Source organism: Cherax quadricarinatus, chromosome 48, assembly GCF_038502225.1.
Source record: "Cherax quadricarinatus isolate ZL_2023a chromosome 48, ASM3850222v1, whole genome shotgun sequence".
Taxonomy (NCBI): domain Eukaryota; kingdom Metazoa; phylum Arthropoda; class Malacostraca; order Decapoda; family Parastacidae; genus Cherax; species Cherax quadricarinatus.
The window spans coordinates 14,671,883-14,689,219 of record NC_091339.1 but is presented as its reverse complement, the minus strand read 5'-3'; the positions used below and the strand labels follow the sequence as shown (position 1 = coordinate 14,689,219).

Genomic DNA, 17,337 nt, shown 5'->3' with positions numbered 1-17,337 from the left:
CGTAGTTTGCCGTGGAATCTGGATTGCCTAGGGATGTCCCGATCCCTCTCCGGTATCCCGGAGTAGCTTTGGGTGTCTTTTGGGCGACGGGTGTAGCTCTGGAAGCCACCTTTCGGATTCCGGGGGTGGTGGCTGAAGGAGGTATGCTTTGTGGCGGATATCCGGCCGCCCTCTCTTTTGTCCACCGAGGTAGCTCGGCAGATGTGAGGTTGCTATCCCAGATTGCTGGTTTACTGGCATGAAGGGTAGGGTATGGCACGGGTTCCATGCTGCATCTGCGCTACTAGCGGTGTCGAGTCCTCTTGGGCGCGGAGGGAGATTTCTGGCCCTTTCATCCCTCCTAGGAACTATCCCTCCCCGGTCCCCCCTTTTTTTTTCTTTTTTTTATTTTTATTTTCTTTTCTTCTTTCTTTTTTTTTCTTAAAAACAAAAAGAAAGAAGTAACCTAACCATGGCAGCCCTAGTCCATGAACCTGGTACCCCCGGGCCCCTTCTTGATACCGCACCCCGTTCTGACCCCGCCTCGTCTTTGGACCACTCTTCAGACATTCCTCATGCCTCTGTACCTATTGCCGGTGCTGTTTCCTCACCCGCTTCAGGTACTGAGGCCTCGACTGACTCCTTCGATTTATCAGACCTTCGCTCTCCTCTGACTATGCTTCCGGCCTCTCCCTCTACGGTGCGGCAATTTTCAAATCGCCGACCCGTTCCACGTCGGACCAACTCTGGTCCCACGCCTAAACGTCAACGACAATTACCTGCTGATGATACTTCTCCACCTTCACCTTCTCGTTCTTCTCAGAAACGATCGACACGTCCTTCACTACCTTTCCACGCTCAGTTTCAGACTGAACAGTGGACTAAATTCTTCACTTTACGACCAACTTCCTCTACTGCCTATCTTTCTGACCATAGTATTGGCAAGGCACTCCTACGCCATGTTGGTAAAGATATTTCTTTTCATGCTCTTAAGAGCGGTACGCGCATCATTACCGTACAGAATGCTACCCAGGCTCGTGAGCTCTCTCGTCTTACCCATATAGATACTGTTCCTGTCACCCTTGAAAAACATCATTCCCTCAATTCTTGTAGTGGTACCGTTATTCTGCCCCATACCATAGTTCAACAAAATTTCCAGACATGTGGCACCGACATTCTAGAACAGCTGGAACTCCAAGATCTCCCAATCCTCAAGGTAGACACTTACGTTCTTCCTGCCCGTGGGCGGAGACGATACCCTAGCAATGTGGCTCGTTTAACTTTTGACAGCCGAGAACTCCCATCCTCCGTTTATATAGCAGGACATCGGTTACAAGTTCGAAAGGTGATCCCTACACCACAACAGTGTAGAAATTGCTGGCGATTTGGCCATCCAGCGAAATATTGCAGATCTATCGCCGAATGCCCAGTCTGTGGTGCCGATGACCATTCTAATACGTCTTGCAATCGATCTCCCTCTTGCCTTAACTGTCATGAGGCTCACCCTTCGTACTCTCGCCGTTGTCAGGTCTATTTAAACGAGCGGGAAATCCGTTACCTCAAAGAGACAGAAGGTCTCCCTTATGCCATGGCAGTTTCTCATCTCCGCCTCCAAGGGAGACTCCCACGTGTTTCTTATTCCCGTGTTTCAAAACGTCCCCCCATTTCTGGTATCCCATCTTCTACACCCACCTCTGTGGTTACCTCTCCCATAATCACTCCTGTATCTAATCCTTTTGCTGTCCTCGGCTCAGACGTCCCTACTTCAACGCCTCAGTCTAATCTCGCTTCTTCGAGTTCTCTCTTACAAGCCTCAGTATCGACGAGACCTCGTACGACACCTCTTCCCAATCGTCCCTCTACTTCTCAAAAGTCAAAAAAAGGTCCGGTAACACCTCCTACCCATCTTCCACCTCCTCATTTTACCCTCCCTGTCTCTGTCCCTAGTTCTTCCCCTCTCACTGGCTCAGTTACAAGTGCAGAGGTTCACCCTCCTCCTCGTAATGTACCTTCCTCCCCTGTTCCCTCCCAAGTTTCTTCCTCTTCTGCCACCTCCCAGGTTCCTGTCTCTTCTGTCCCCTGCCACGCTTCTCCAGTTCCCTCCACCCTTTCGCCCCCCCCTACCTTGGTACAGTCCAATACAGTTCCAATCTTTACTCATCCTCCCCCTACCATTCCCAATATTGTCTCCCATACGACATCTCTGAATTCCGAAACACTTGAAGCAATCTCTGAATATATTGCAGAGACCAAACCATCAATGGACACTGATCCACCTTCCGCTCTTCCTCTCTCCTCTGCTCCATCTGCGCAACTCCTTTCTTCACAGCGCACCGTTCCTTCGCTGCTTGAACATTTTCCACTGCCTCCGCATGTGGACTTTTCTAACCCTTCTAGTCCGTAGGAACCCTTACCTGCGGATTTCAAGTATCTTTATCATTGCCAATCATGGCCTTTTTACAGTGGAATATACGCGGCCTCAGGGGTAATCGGGGTGAGCTTCAGATGTTACTCTCCCAGTTTGCCCCTGTTGGTGTTTGCTTACAGGAACCAAAATTACACTCTGCTGTTATTTCTCACATCTCAGGCTATAATTTATTGTATTCTTCAGATCCTTTTCCTGATGGGACCTTTAATGAAAGTGCCCTTCTTCTCCGCACTGATATTCCGTACCATCAGCTATTTGTTCATACTTCGCTGCATTACACAGCAGCCCGTATCCACTTACATAGGTGGTATACGCTCTGTTCTTTATATCTCTCTCCTTCTCGGGCATTATCTATTCCGGATTTTGCCTTCCTTGTTTCGTCATTACCGCCACCGATTCTGTTACTTGGTGATTTTAATGCCCACCATTTCCTCTGGGGAGGGTCTCACTGTGATTCCCGTGGAATTCAGTTAGAGGCTTTTCTTGCCACCCACCCCCTCCATGTTTTAAATACAGGTACTCACACCCATTTTGATCCTCGGACTCATACTCTCTCTTGCATCGATCTCTCAGTTTGCTCTTCCTCCGCCGCATTAGACTTTACTTGGTCTGTTCTCCCGGACTTACATGACAGTGATCATTTCCCAATCATTCTTACTTCCCCTTCATATTCGCCACCTCTTCGCACCCCACGCTGGCAATTTAATCGGGCAAATTGGAACCTTTACTCACACCTGACTGTTTTTAAAGAGGTTCCTTCTTCGTCCTCCATCGATGAGCTTTTACACCTCTTCTCGTCCTCCGTTTTCACCGCAGCTTCTCATTCTATACCCCAAACTTCGAGCAGGCATTCTCAGAAATGCGTGCCTTGGTGGTCTCCTGCTTGTGCTCGTGCAGTACGTTTGAAACGCGCTGCATGGGGCAGGTACCGGTACAATAGAACCACAGAGCGACTCCTTGATTTTAAACAGAAGCGTGCGATCGCTCGCCGTGTCATCCGTGACGCTAAACGCACTTGCTGGCGAGATTATGTCTCCACCATCACCTCTGCTTCCTCTATGAGTGCAGTCTGGAAAAAAGTACGAAAACTGAGTGGTAAATATTCTCCTGACCCGGCTCCTGTTCTGCGGGTTGCCGGTGTTGATATAGCAAACCCACTAGATGTTGCCAATGAAATTGGCAATCATCTGGTCCGTATTTCTCAGGGACTCCATCTATGCCCCTCATTTCTTTCCTCAAAGTCTGCCAGAGAGTTAGCACCCTTGGACTTTTCTTCTCTCAGAGAAGAACAGTATAATGTGCCTTTTACACTTCAAGAACTGGAGGCAACACTCTCAGCTTGTCGATCATCGGCAGCTGGGCCCGACGACATTCATATTCGTATGCTACAACATTTACATCAGTCAGCCCTTGCAGTCCTATTACACCTTTACAATCTTATTTGGTCACAAGGAGTTCTTCCACAGCTGTGGAAATCCGCCATTGTTCTCCCTTTCCGCAAACCAGGCACTACGGGACATGAAACCTCCCACTATCGTCCCATTGCTCTTACCAGTGCAGTTTGCAAAGTAATGGAACGTCTAGTAAATAGACGTTTAGTGTGGTATTTAGAGACACACAACAGTCTCTCCACTCGTCAATATGGCTTTCGTAAGGGACGTTCTACCATAGACCCCTTACTGCGCTTGGATACGTATGTTCGTAATGCCTTTGCGAATAACCACTCAGTTATTGCCATATTTTTTGACCTTGAGAAGGCATATGACACAACTTGGAGGTATAATATTTTAGCCCAAGCCCACTCCTTAGGCCTTCGAGGCAATCTACCATCCTTCCTTAAGAACTTTTTAACTGACAGGCATTTCCGTGTTCGGGTTAATAATGTGCTCTCCCCGGACTTTGTCCAAGCTGAAGGTGTCCCCCAGGGATGTGTTCTGAGCACAACACTTTTTCTCCTTGCTATTAATGATTTGGCCTCTAGTCTTCCATCAAATATTTGGTCATCACTCTATGTTGATGACTTTGCTATTGCCTGTGCAGGCGCTGACTGTCACCTCCTTACAGTTTCTCTCCAGCATGCAGTCGACCGTGTTTCCAATTGGGCCACCACACATGGGTTTAAATTTTCCAGCACTAAAACCCACCAAATCACTTTCACTAGACGCTCTGTCATCTCTGATCATCCTTTGTACCTCTATGGCTCACGTATCCCTGAACGTGATACAGTCAAGTTTCTGGGCCTCCTCTTTGATCGTAGGTTATCCTGGAAACCTCACATTACCTCTCTGAAGGCAACTTGTCACAGCCGGCTGAACCTTCTTAAAACCCTTGCTCATCTTTCGTGGGGAGCTGATCGTCGAACCCTCCTTCACCTACATTCCACCCTTATTTTATCGAAACTTGATTATGGTGACCAGATCTATTCAGCGGCATCTCCTGCTACTCTCTCTAGCCTTAACCCCATTCATCACCAAGGATTACGTTTATGCCTTGGTGCTTTTCGCTCTTCCCCTGTCGAAAGCCTCTATGCAGAAGCGAACGTTCCATCCTTATCCGATCGCCGTGATGCCCATTGCCTGCGCTACTATGTACGCTCTCATGATCTCCGCAATCCTTCCATTTATAGAATGGTCACTGATATTAGTAGACATTCTTTATTTGTTCGCCGCCCCTGCTTACTCCGTCCCTTCTCTCTTCGCCTTCATTCGCTCTTGTCTTCTCTTCAACTACCACCTTTCTATGTACATGTAGCATCTCACTTTTCCCTACCCCCCTGGGAGGTCCCAGCTGTTCGAGTCTGTTCTTTCTCCCTCCCTTGCTCGAAAGCCCAACTGTCTACGGTCGCTTCCCGCTCTCTTTTTCTTGACCACTTTCACTCTCATTCTCATGCCATTGCTGTGTACACAGATGGCTCTAAGTCTTCTGACGGCGTAGGATTCGCAGCAGTGTTTCCGGACAGCGTCGTACAAGGGCATTTACTATCTTCAGCTAGTATTTTTACTGCTGAATTATATGCCATCCTTACAGCACTTATCCGTATTGCATCTATGCCTGTGTCATCATTTGTGGTTGTCTCAGACTCCCTTAGTGCTTTACAGGCTATACAAAAATTTGATACACCTCACCCCTTAGTCCTCCGTATCCAACTTTGGCTACGCCGCATCTTTACTAAGCATAAAGATATTGTTTTTTGTTGGGTCCCTGGTCATGTTGACGTACAGGGCAATGAACAGGCAGACACTGCTGCGCGGTCAGCAGTACATGACCTACCAGTTTCTTACAGAGGTATTCCATGTACGGACTATTTTGCTGTAATATCTTCCCACCTTCACACCCGTTGGCAACAACGTTGGTCTACTATGCTCGGCAACAAACTTCAGTCTATTAAACCGAGTATAGGTTACTGGCCGTCTTCTTATCACCAGTGTCGAGGTTGGGAGACTACTCTCTCCCGTCTTCGCATTGGCCATACTCGTCTTACTCATGGATATCTCATGGAGAGGCGTCTTGCTCCTATCTGTGAGAATTGCCAAGCTCCATTATCAGTCAGCCACATTCTGTTGGACTGCCCACTTTATCAACGAGCACGCAGAATTTACCTCTGTCGTCGTCTTCGCCCCGCTGCTCTCTCTTTACCTTCCCTTCTCGCTGATGGACCCACCTTTCATCCGGACTCTCTTATTGACTTTTTGACAACGACTGACTTACTTCACAAATTCTGATACTTTCAGCCCTTTCTACTTGTATCTCTTGCTACCCTCTACCCCCGTACTATCCCCTGCCCCGCTGTTTTCTGTAACCTGCTGATCATCCCCCCTCCCTCCTGCCATCCAATTCCCTTGCTTCCTTCCCTACCCTGCAGCGCTGTATAGCCCTTGTGGCTTAGCGCTTCTTTTTGATTATAATAATAATAATACTGTACAACTATGAAATAATTACTTTCCTACTGTACAACTATGATATACTACTCCTTAGTATTAAGTAGAATGTAAGCCAATAATGTTAAGTTGGCCCATAATACCTAGGCATAATAGGCTTTTTTGCATTGCAACCCACTATTGTATATACACAATCTCAATGTACTGTTTGCAAAGACAATAAATAAATAAATAAATAAATAAATAAATAAATAAATACCTCCCCGGCGGGGAATCGAACCCCGGTCTCCCGCGTGACAGGCGGGGATACTTACCACTATACTACCGAGGAATGTGGCCGTGAAGGTGAAGCAGATGAACTTTAAGTTACCCAGGTACAAATTTTTTGTGTATATTACTCTTGTTAGGTATAGAAAATAATTGATAAATGTGTAAATTGCTAATACTGTTATGGGACATAATGATGCCAGGAAAAAATACATTTAGAATGTGGCTGAGGTCCTAGTTTAGTTTTGCAAACTATAATTAAGCTTGCGTAGTAAGGCACCTTGAGGGAGGTTCCTTGACGCTGGTGAGGGGCTCTTGATCTAGGAAATCGGATCTATGGTCAGGTTCCCTGAATTGAGCCCGAATACCTTCCAACCCCTCCCCCCACATGTGCTGTATAATCCTACGGGTTTAGCGCTCCCCCATGATAATTATAATTGCGTAGTAAGACTACTTTCTCAGGTTTTTTTTTTACATCCCGAAATAGCATTGGTAAGTTTTCCCTGGTTATAATTTTGCTCTTAAAATGTATTGGAGAACTTGCTTAGGAAGTCATGAACAACAGTACAGTACAAACAGTACAGAATGGGTCACATAACCAGAGACCAAACAAAACGTTACTCGTCAATCCTAACCAGCCTGATAAGAAGGGCAAAAAAATTGTATTACGAGAACAGATTATCCAACTTACGAGGTGATATAAAAAAGACCTGAAAGACCCTATCAGAAATTCTGGGAACAAAAAAGATATCACGACATAGCGAAATAAAATTAGCAAAATCAGATGAACCCCAACTCCCACCAACAGAAACAGCAAACACTCTATGATTTCTTCTCCACTATAGGCCAAAACCTTGCCAATAATATCCCAAGCTCAGATACCCCACCAAATGACTACCTCACTGGCAACTACCCGAACACACTGTTCCTAGCTCCGACTAACCCATACGAAGTCTCCCTTATTATCAACGCACTGAAAAACAAGGCATGAGATTTAAATACCTTACCACCCTTTATATACAAAAAAGCGTCACAAGTACTGTCACCAATCATTGCAACACTCTTTAACAAATCCATTGAATCCTCCATCTTCCCTACAGTTCTCAAAATAGCAAGGGTCACCCTGATCCATAAAGGAGGAGACCAAACAGAGTTGAATAACTATAGACCAATATCCAATTTACACCCTCTCTCAAAAATCTTCGAAAAATTAATTCATAAACGAATCTACTCCTACCTCATCTCCCATAACATTCTCAACCCCTGCCAATTTGGATTCAGGCCTAATAAAAATACTAATGATGCTATTATACACATGCTAGAACATATATACACTGCAATAGAGAAAAAAGAAGTCCCACTGGGGATCTTCATTGACTTACGTAAAGCTTTTGATACAGTTGACCATGACTTGCTCCACGTAAAATTGTCACACTATGGTATAAGAGGGCACTCCCTCAACTACCTCAAGTCTTACCTCAGCAACAGAAGCAAATATGTGTACGCAAATGGGGCAAGCTCTTCCGCACAACCAATTACAGTTGGTGTCCCACAGGGAAGTGTCCTTGGCCCTCTTCTTTCTCCTATACATAAATGACCTACCAAATGCTTCGCAATTACTCAAACCCACACTTTTTGCAGATGACACCACATACGTCTTCTCTCACCCAAGCCCAGTCACGCTAGCCAATACTGTAAACACCGAATTACAGAAAATATATACCTGGATGAGGACTAACAAACTTACATTAAACATTGACAAAACCTACTTCATTCAGTTTGGTAGCAGAGCTACAGATGTACCTCTTAACATAACGATAAACGGATCACCTATCACAAAGCTAACAGAGGGAAAATTCTTAGGAATCCACCTCGATAATACTCAAATTTCATACACATATACAACAAATTTCTAAGGATTTCCAAGACTGTAGGCATACTATCGAAGATACGGTACTATGTTCCACAGTCAGCCCTCCTGGCCCTTTATCACTCTTATTTACCCCTATCTCACCTATGGAATTTGTGCATGGGGCTCAACAACAACTAACCATCTCAGACCACTAATTACCCAACAAAAGGCTGCAGTTAGAATGATGATAAATTCTCACTACAGGCAGCACACTCCACCAATATTCAAAACACTCAACCTACTCACCATACAAAACATCCATACTTATTATTGCACTTATTACATACATAGAACACTTAACTCTGATATTAACCCTCCCCTCAAACATCTCCTTGCCAACCTCAACAGAACACATGACCATAACACAAGGCACAGATCACTCTTTGATGTTCCTCGTGTCCATCTCACGCTATGCAAAAACTCAATGCACATAAAAGGCCCTAAAATCTGGAATTAATTACCTGTAAATATAAAAGAAACACTACCTGTTCATAAATTCAAGTCTCTTCTCAAAGTTCACTTACTCACTCAAAACCAAATAAATACTGAATAACTGAACCATATAAATTGTATATCCTAAATGTTACTCACAATTATATCACACAAATGTTAAACCTAACTTTATTTTTTTTAAATACACTACCTAACAGAATACTCCATTCTACTGAATGAACAGCAATGCATGCAACCATATGACCTGTCTTTGTAATACTCATTTGTATTTTATAGTTATCTGTTTACAATAATGTCTTATCACTGATTTCATCATTGCTTAGTTAATCTTATTAAGCCAGCCCGTAATGCTATGCATATAAGTGGCTTTGGCATGCTGCTCTTACCTGTATTTTTTTGTACCTCTGTATGTATGCTAAAATTTATAAATAAATAAATAAAAACTGCTAGGAAAAACTGAGGGTTTATACACGTTGATAATTTTATTCGTGTACAGGTACACGGTTACATAAATTATCATACATAGGAAGTGTAGATTACCTAGGATAACCCAAGAAAGTCAGACAAGGTAACTTGTTTCCAATATCGAAAAGATGAGAATCTTGGCTATAAAAAAAAAAAAAAAAAAAAAAACCTGAAGTGAGGTCCAGTAGCAGGTAACTGGACTCAACAGCTTACTGAAGTAGGCTATGTATAGTTTGGACTAGTAGGCCTACTGCAGTGCTCTTAGGCCGTGTTCATTACTCTGCCTATATTTTGTCGATTAACTTGTTCGTGTTGCTGTTAATTTGTGCCTCAAAACGAGTGGCACGTCGCGGGTTTTTAGTGCGCCTCTGCCAACTGAAATCTGTACTAAGATGGTTATTACTATCACGTATAACTATAAAAATTTATAAAATATCTACACTCTCTTCCTATCACACTGAAAGATGCACTCGCTGAGGTAGCGGTGCGATGTGTACAATGTTTTGCAAATTCAACATTAAGATGCTTATCTAGTCTGTAATGACTTGTCTTAATTAACAAATGAACTTAATGTATAAACTACCTCACCCCTTGGTCTTAGCCTTCATCCAGTGCTATATGTAATAACTGGCGAAGCCTGCAGTGCAGGCCAAAAGTTCAATCACTAAAGATTGCTAGTATTGCCCATGTTTTCCTCTTAATGCTTTAACTTATGTTCTGCTTAAGTCATAAAGGCTGGGGGCGCTAACAGCCGTTATACTGCTTGTTGCAAGCATGATGTAAGCATGATGTAAGCATGATGTAAGCGTTCACTCATCTTGAAATCCTGTTCTTTATACTTGTGTACCTCGTGGCTCGGTGGTGGTCTGTTTACAGCCGAAAGTTTAGTTCTGGGTAGAAAGACTTAATTTGTAGCTCTACTAACACACCCCAGAAGGTGATCGGAAATTTACCGATCAATTAATAGGTTATTGAGCATTGACAAGTGTTAATTATACTAGTTATTCATATAGCGGCAAATGTATACCTAGGTATTCATGGGTCACGTCCTCGGGAGTACTTACTAATCGTCAACGGAAATAAGCTGCCCTGGTTGGTTAGTTATCGTAGATTAACCCTCTTGAGTTGCTACCAAGGACTCGTAAAGAACCCTCCAGGGTTATTTTGGCAAGATGAGCATCTGGATAATGGTTTTCCTTGGTGCATTTCCCCTTCCAGGTGTATGAAAGGATCTTATCAGACACAAGCTGTACTTGGCTTACTCGTTCAGCAGGCGCTGTATTACCCCCTGTGGGGTTTAACACTTCCAGATAAATATGAACGTTAGTGGGGAGTGTTAATTTAAGTATGCATGTAATAAGTTTTATATAAAGTGATAACTTTTTATATTTTCAGAATGACCATATTAACGCTGATGCTCTGAAAGCAAGTGCCTGCACTCCTAAAGTAAAGTGTATACTTACATTAGGGATTAAAGTATCCTAGGCTTGTCTAGAGGTTACATACCACTTTGATAAGTTTAAAATCTACAAAGTGAACGTTTGATTACCACACAACTGCGGTCGCTAAGTTTAAATTGTCTTAACGCTGGCCAATGTATTCCATTTCGTTAAGAACAAATGCCAGAAGGCTGACTAGCTCCACTTAGCATGTTAAATTTCTGCAACATTTGTAATTAGATCGCATGTATTGTACTGCTTTGAGCTTCCTAGAGGCTAGGTATTCATTCTCTTTACATATCTGGCTCTTTCATGTTTCACATGATTTAAGTGGTCAGTTGAAGTAGAAATCTTAAAATTTTCATGACTAAATTGCGTACTGCCAAGAGTATTGGGAAAAGTTTTATTGGCACTACTTTTCGCCCTGTTTAAGCTTGTATTGGCTTCTCTAAATGAGCGAAAAGTTCCAATTAGTGTCCCGGAAAGTCTCTAAAATGGAAATCTTTAATTCCATTGGAAACTTTGAGGAAGGTTAAAGGAGCAAACTTGTTAGTTCTCCAGGACTAGTGTACTTAAGTGGTCGCAGGATAAAGGTACCCTTAAAGTTGAGAATATTCTTTGTCAACTTTTGGATTAGATGTATGAACATAATTATGGAAAGGAAACTGGGTGTGCGTCCTTGGAGCTGGTGTTGGAGTCTCTAGGTTGGGTAATACGCAAGGTAAATGGAAGTCGGTGCTGGGGAAGTATTGATAAAAGTAAGGGAAAAGCTGCTGGTAAAGTACAGGATATCTATTAATTTAATTAGGTCACTGAGGAATCCGGCTCGTATAGTCGAGTAGGTGATGAATGGATGTCTAGGGCAATTGTTGTAAATTCCTGGCTAGAAGAGTACTGCAAAGAACTAGGGTCACTTGACTCTTGGTATATTATGAATCTGGGCCAGGGTAGTTAGCAAATTATCGCGGGGTCCTTGCTGAGCTGAACAAGAGATTAAACTGAAGATGGGAGGGGGAAGGGATAAATGGTTTGCAGTACTATGGATGAAACAAATTGCTGATACCTCTTGAGAAATTTTTTAATCCTATAGCTAACAAATTCATAGAAAATGGTCAAAGCATAGGCAGGAGTGACTAGTTCACTTAAGGTCTCCTGTACTAATATCAGCACTAGGAAGGTCAAATTAAATGTACTGAAAGTATTTATTAAAATAAGCTTGGTTCAACTTTAGACATGCCCACTGAATACCACTTAAAAGGGGCATTAAAAATTCCTGATAAGATAAAAGAGGAAAGTTGCAGTGACAAAGTCTTGAACCTATTGCATTAAAAAAGATTAAGTGAAACGAGGACGCCATCTTTGGTTAGCTTTTAGTGTCCCTTGAGATCAAACTCTTGGGTGTAATCGACCCCTACCTGGACAGGGAACATTAAACATAATCTAGTTTTGCTGGACGATTTAACTTCAGCTAAATACTGAAACTGACTTATTGAGTCTTAACTTGGTATAATCTCTCAAATTAGACTAGATATAGCATACTTGATATAGCATACGTGACCTGGTTCTTGCAAACAAGGAACTTAGTTTGAGGTTAATGAGTTGAGAGTAATCACAAATTAGCAAGTTTCCAATTAATACACTGGCGTAATGTGACCGATTATCCTGTGAACTGGGTTAAATCTTTTTTTAAAGCATAAAAGCTGCCCAAACTGTTTTCCAGATGGGTTAATCTGGATCACAGTAATGACCTTGACTGGTTAAGCAGGTTAAAACATCTTAAATCAGATATTAAAAAGCTAATATGAATAACGGGCATAAATATTCCTTTAGAAGAATAAGAAAGGAAAAGAAACTTATGAAAGTAAAATAGCAAAGTAATATTCCAGTCCCAATCGAAGCATATAGGCCTAATTAGGGGGAAGAGATATGCCAACTTAAGTTGCTCAAGCTGTGTCAGTGACAAATGTGTACAATCCTTAACATTTATTTCCTTTGGTTTTATGCAAGATGATGATGACTTAAAATCTAAAAAAAAATGTCTGGACGAAAGTTATCAATCAGTCGTTAGTGACTTGGTTTTTAAAGATAAAGCAAAACTAATCGCCACGCGAAGATTGTTCAGGGCTATAACCATTGGTCACCAGATAAGTGAAAAATGGTTAGGCTTTTCTGGCGACCGCATGACCAGTCAGGCTATTGCTGACTGGCTTGAAAGTCTATCACACACTGATCAGGTGGCACTTGGCATATACAGTTGTACCATCGTTTCATTTTTCAGAATTGGTATTTGACTAAGCGTGACACCTTGGTTTGCAGGTGTGAAGATGGAGTGGGTGGTTCCTCTTGTGATATCCTCAGTGCGGCTGGTGGTAATCTTCATGCTTCTGGTAGCCAACGTAGCAGCTCTTGTGCGGATTTCTACCTATCCCAAGTATACGAGAGGTGAGGTGTTGTCCCAGGGACGGTGGGGGGAAGTGCCAGGGGAGGGGGCTGATGGTCGTATGAGATAAATGGGACCAGTCTGGCAAAGGGGAGAGGGGGCTGTGAGGTTCTCTGCAACCGAAAGATATAATTCATGTCTGCTTTAATTATTGTGTAAATATCTTAATCTTTTTTTTATTTTTCAGGGTCTCGCGTGTACGAACTAATTTCCTTCAACACAATCCTCTGCCTTAATTTGATTTACCTGGTGGTCATTTGGACTCCCTTCACCCTTTTGGCCTTCAGACATGATTTGGTAAACCAACATAAAGACAATGTAGTGGATGATAACTTACAATTTAGTGGATTAACAGACGATGGAGAAGGCTTGCAAGAGTTTATAGTAGAGTACATTGATATACGTAATGACCAGGTAGTTGCGGAGGAAACTGAAGAGTTGCTTCGTGTGGCCAGGGCAACACAAGAAATGCAGAATGGTTTTAATGTTCTTCCTGGCTTAAACTCAGATTTGATTTTGAAGGCGATAAGCAATTACTCCTCTCAGCCCTCCAAGGAGCCATCCTCGCAAGAAACTGCTGAACACTCCTATGGCAGATGGAATACAGATATACAAGACCTGGAGACTTCATCCTTTGCTTATAGTCTTGCACTTACTGGCATTTTCAGATTAATTGTTTCACGAAGGGTGAGTATTTTTCCGAATTTGTAACTTTAAAGGAAAGTTTTTGTGAAGTCCTATCTGTAGGACTAATGATTTATCTTTTTATTTTCAATAGGACAGGGGGAAGCCTAGCCTATTACCATGTTACTAGATTAATGCATTAATCTTTCTGCAGACACTATGGCGTCCCAGCCGCCCCTTGGGCCTTGCCTTGGGTCTAGCATTGGGTTCCTTAATATTAGTTATGCTGCCGGTCTTGACTACTGGACTCATCAGATACATTGGTAAAACTGCCCCCCACTTGGCTCTACATAAGCCTGAAGTGACTGAAGCTGGCTATACGATACGTAAGAATGTTAACTACATATTTTTGTGGGTTTGAAATTAACATCTAAATGCAGTATATAAATTTAAATAAAGCACTTTGGTATCCTGGTCATTATAAAGAGAATTTTTCTAAGCATGATCATGTTAGAAATTAGGCACTGTTATATTCTAGGTAATATTATTTGTGATGTCCACATTACGGAGGCATACGTGTTAAGTCTTTTCCTGGAGTGGGCAGCAGTGTGCACGTTGGCCATTACAGCATTGGTTCTAAGCTTTACCCTTGTGCCAGCCAAGAATAAGGAAGGCAGTGATGTACACATGGAAGGTTCCAGTGAGTGTTCAGCAATGCTTAATGTTTCAGACCAGTAGTTAGTTAATTTTAACCTTATCTGTAATAAATAGTACCTTGGTGTACTGCAGACAGTATCACAAGCAAGGTACAGTATATTGTGAACTTGACTAAGCTAATAAGTTTTATCAGATATATAAATAAATTTTTAACGAATCTACAGAAGAGTACTGTTTAAGGTAAGCGATGTGGTAATTGGGTAAACTTAAAAGCTAAAAAATTAGTGGTATGAAAGGTATAATATAAAGTGGATGAAAATTGGAGATTCTTATGGCTATCTAATAAGACTGGAAAATCTCGGGAAGGGTTGCAGGGATGTAAATGTTGTGACGCAGAGGCTCGTGCATTTATACCTCTTCAAGGGGGGCTCCTTGGCGTGGTGAAGAGGCTCTTGGTCTGGGGAATTAGCCCTGTCGGTCTTCTTCCTCAGAACGAACCTAATTACCCCCCATTCTCCCCTCCCCTATCCCATCCTCCCCATCCTCCCCTTTTTCCATTCCTCCTCCTCCTCCTCACCCCTCCTTTTTGCCCTTCCTCTTTTTGGCCTTCGGGATTTCTCCCACAGGCGCGCTAGTTCCTAGGTAGGGGAAAGGACACCGGGGTCCCTCCCATTCCGTTGAGGTTCTTGGCGGTGGCATAGTTTGCCGTGGAATCTGGATTGCCTAGGGATGTCCCGATCCCTCTCCGGTATCCCGGAGTAGCTTTGGGTGTCTTTTGGGCGACGGGTGTATCTCTGGAAGCCACCTTTCGGATTCCGGGGGTGGTGGCCAAAGGAGGTATGCTTTGTGGCGGATATCCGGCCGCCCTCTCTTTTGTCCACCGAGGTAGCTCGGCAGATGTGAGGTTGCTATCCCGGATTGCTGGTTTACTGGCATGAAGGGTAGGGTATGGCACGGGTTCCATGCTGCATCTGCGCTACTAGCGGTGTTGAGGTCCTCTTGGGCGCGGAGGGAGATTTCCGGCCCTTTCATTCCTCCTGGGAACTATTCCTCCCCGCTCCCCCCTTTTCTTTTTTTTTGTTATTTTATTTTCTTTCTTTTTTTTTTCTTAAAAACAAAAAGCAAAGGAGTAACCTAACCATGGCAGCCCTAGTCCATGAAACCACTACCCCCGGGCCCCTTCTTGATACCGCACCCCATTCTGACCCTGCCTTGTGTTTAGACCACTCTTCGGACACTCCTGATGCCCCTGTACCTCTTGCTGGTGCAGTTTCCTCACCCGCTTCAGGTACCGGGGCTTCGACTGACTCCTTTGATTTGTCTGAACTCCGCTCTCCTTTGACTATGCTTCCGGCTTCTCCCTCTACGGTACGGCAATTTTCGAATCGCCCGCCCATTTCATGCCGGACCAACTCCGGTCCTACTCCTAAACGCCAACGTCAATCTCCTGATGATGCTCCTTCGTTACCTTCCCATTCTACTCGGAAAAGACCGACACGTCAAGCACTCCTTCTCCACGCGCAGTTTCGGACCACACAATGGACTAAATTCTTTACTTTAAGACCAACTTCTTCTTCTGCCTACCTTTCTGACCATAGTATTGGCAAAGCGCTCCTGCGTCATGTTGGCAGAGATATTTCGTTTCACGCTCTCAAGAGCGGTACGCGCATCGTCACTGTCCAGAATGCTACCCAAGCTCATGATCTTTCTCTCCTTTCGAATATCGATACTACTCCTATCACTATTGAAAAACATCTTTCTCTCAATTCTTGTAGTGGTACTGTCATTCTGCCCCATACCATAGTCCAACAGAATTTCCAGTCATGTGGCAATGACATTTTTGAACAGCTGGAACTCCAGGATCTCCCAATCCTCAAAGTAGACACTTATGTCCTTCCTGCCCGGGGGCGGAGACGTTACCCTTGCAATGTGGCTCGTTTAACTTTTGACAGCCGAGAACTCCCGTCCTCTGTATATGTCGCGGGACATCGGTTACAACCTCTTCAAGGGGGGCTCCTTGGCGTGGTGAAGAGGCTCTTGGTCTGAGGAATTAGACCTATCGGTCTTCTTCCTCAGACCGAACCTAATTACCCCCCAATCTCCCCTCCCCTATCCCATCCTCCCCTTTTTCCTTTCCTCCTCCTCCTCCCCACTCCTCCCTTTTGCCCTTCCTCTTTTTGTCCTTTGGGATTTCTCCCACAGGCGCGCTAGTTCCTGGGTAGGAGAAAGGATACCGGGGTCCATCCCATTCCGTTGAGGTTCTTAGCGGTGGCGTAGTTTGCCGTGGAATCTGGATCGCCTGGGGATGTCCCGATCCCTCTCCGGTATCCCGGAGTAGCTTTGGGTGTCTTTCGGGCGACGAGTGTATCTCTGGAAGCCACCTTTCGGATTCCGGGGGTGGTGGCCGAAGGAGGTATGCTTTGTGGCGGATATCCGGCCGCCCTCTCTTTTGTCCACCGAGGTAGCTCGGCAGATGTGAGGTTGCTATCCCGGATTGTTAGTTTACTAGCATGATGGGTAGGGTATGGCACGGGTTCCATGCTGCATCTGCGCTACTTGCGGTGCTGAGGTCCTCTTGGGCGCGGAGGGAGATTTCTGGCCCTTTCATTCCTCCTAGGAACTATCCCTCCCCGGTCCCCCCTTTTTTTTTCTTTTTTTTATTTTTCTCTTTTTTTTTTTTCTTAAACAGAAGTAACCTAACCATGGCAGCCCTAGTCCATGAACCTGGTACCCCCGGGCCCCTTCTTGATACCGCACCCCGTTCTGACCCCGCCTCGTCTTTGGACCACTCTTCA

The 17,337-nt window shown here is 44.0% G+C and overlaps 1 protein-coding gene and 1 non-coding gene across 3 annotated transcripts in view; one reads left to right on the top strand and one right to left on the bottom strand.

Moving 5' to 3' along the window:
* LOC128696184 (uncharacterized) overlaps window positions 1-17,337 on the top strand; it is a 34,111-nt gene that overhangs the window by 1,337 nt on the left and 15,437 nt on the right. For both annotated transcript variants that reach the window (XM_070094889.1, XM_070094890.1), the window contains exons 2-5: window positions 13,138-13,263; window positions 13,449-13,948; window positions 14,100-14,271; window positions 14,424-14,585. In XM_070094889.1, coding sequence (XP_069950990.1) covers window positions 13,146-13,263; window positions 13,449-13,948; window positions 14,100-14,271; window positions 14,424-14,585 — 952 coding nt within the window. In that variant the 5' untranslated portion in view covers window positions 13,138-13,145. The remainder of the gene's footprint in view (window positions 1-13,137; window positions 13,264-13,448; window positions 13,949-14,099; window positions 14,272-14,423; window positions 14,586-17,337) is intronic.
* TRNAD-GUC (transfer RNA aspartic acid (anticodon GUC)) lies at window positions 6,545-6,616 on the bottom strand. Its single transcript has one exon. It is a non-coding gene; the product is annotated as a tRNA-Asp (tRNA).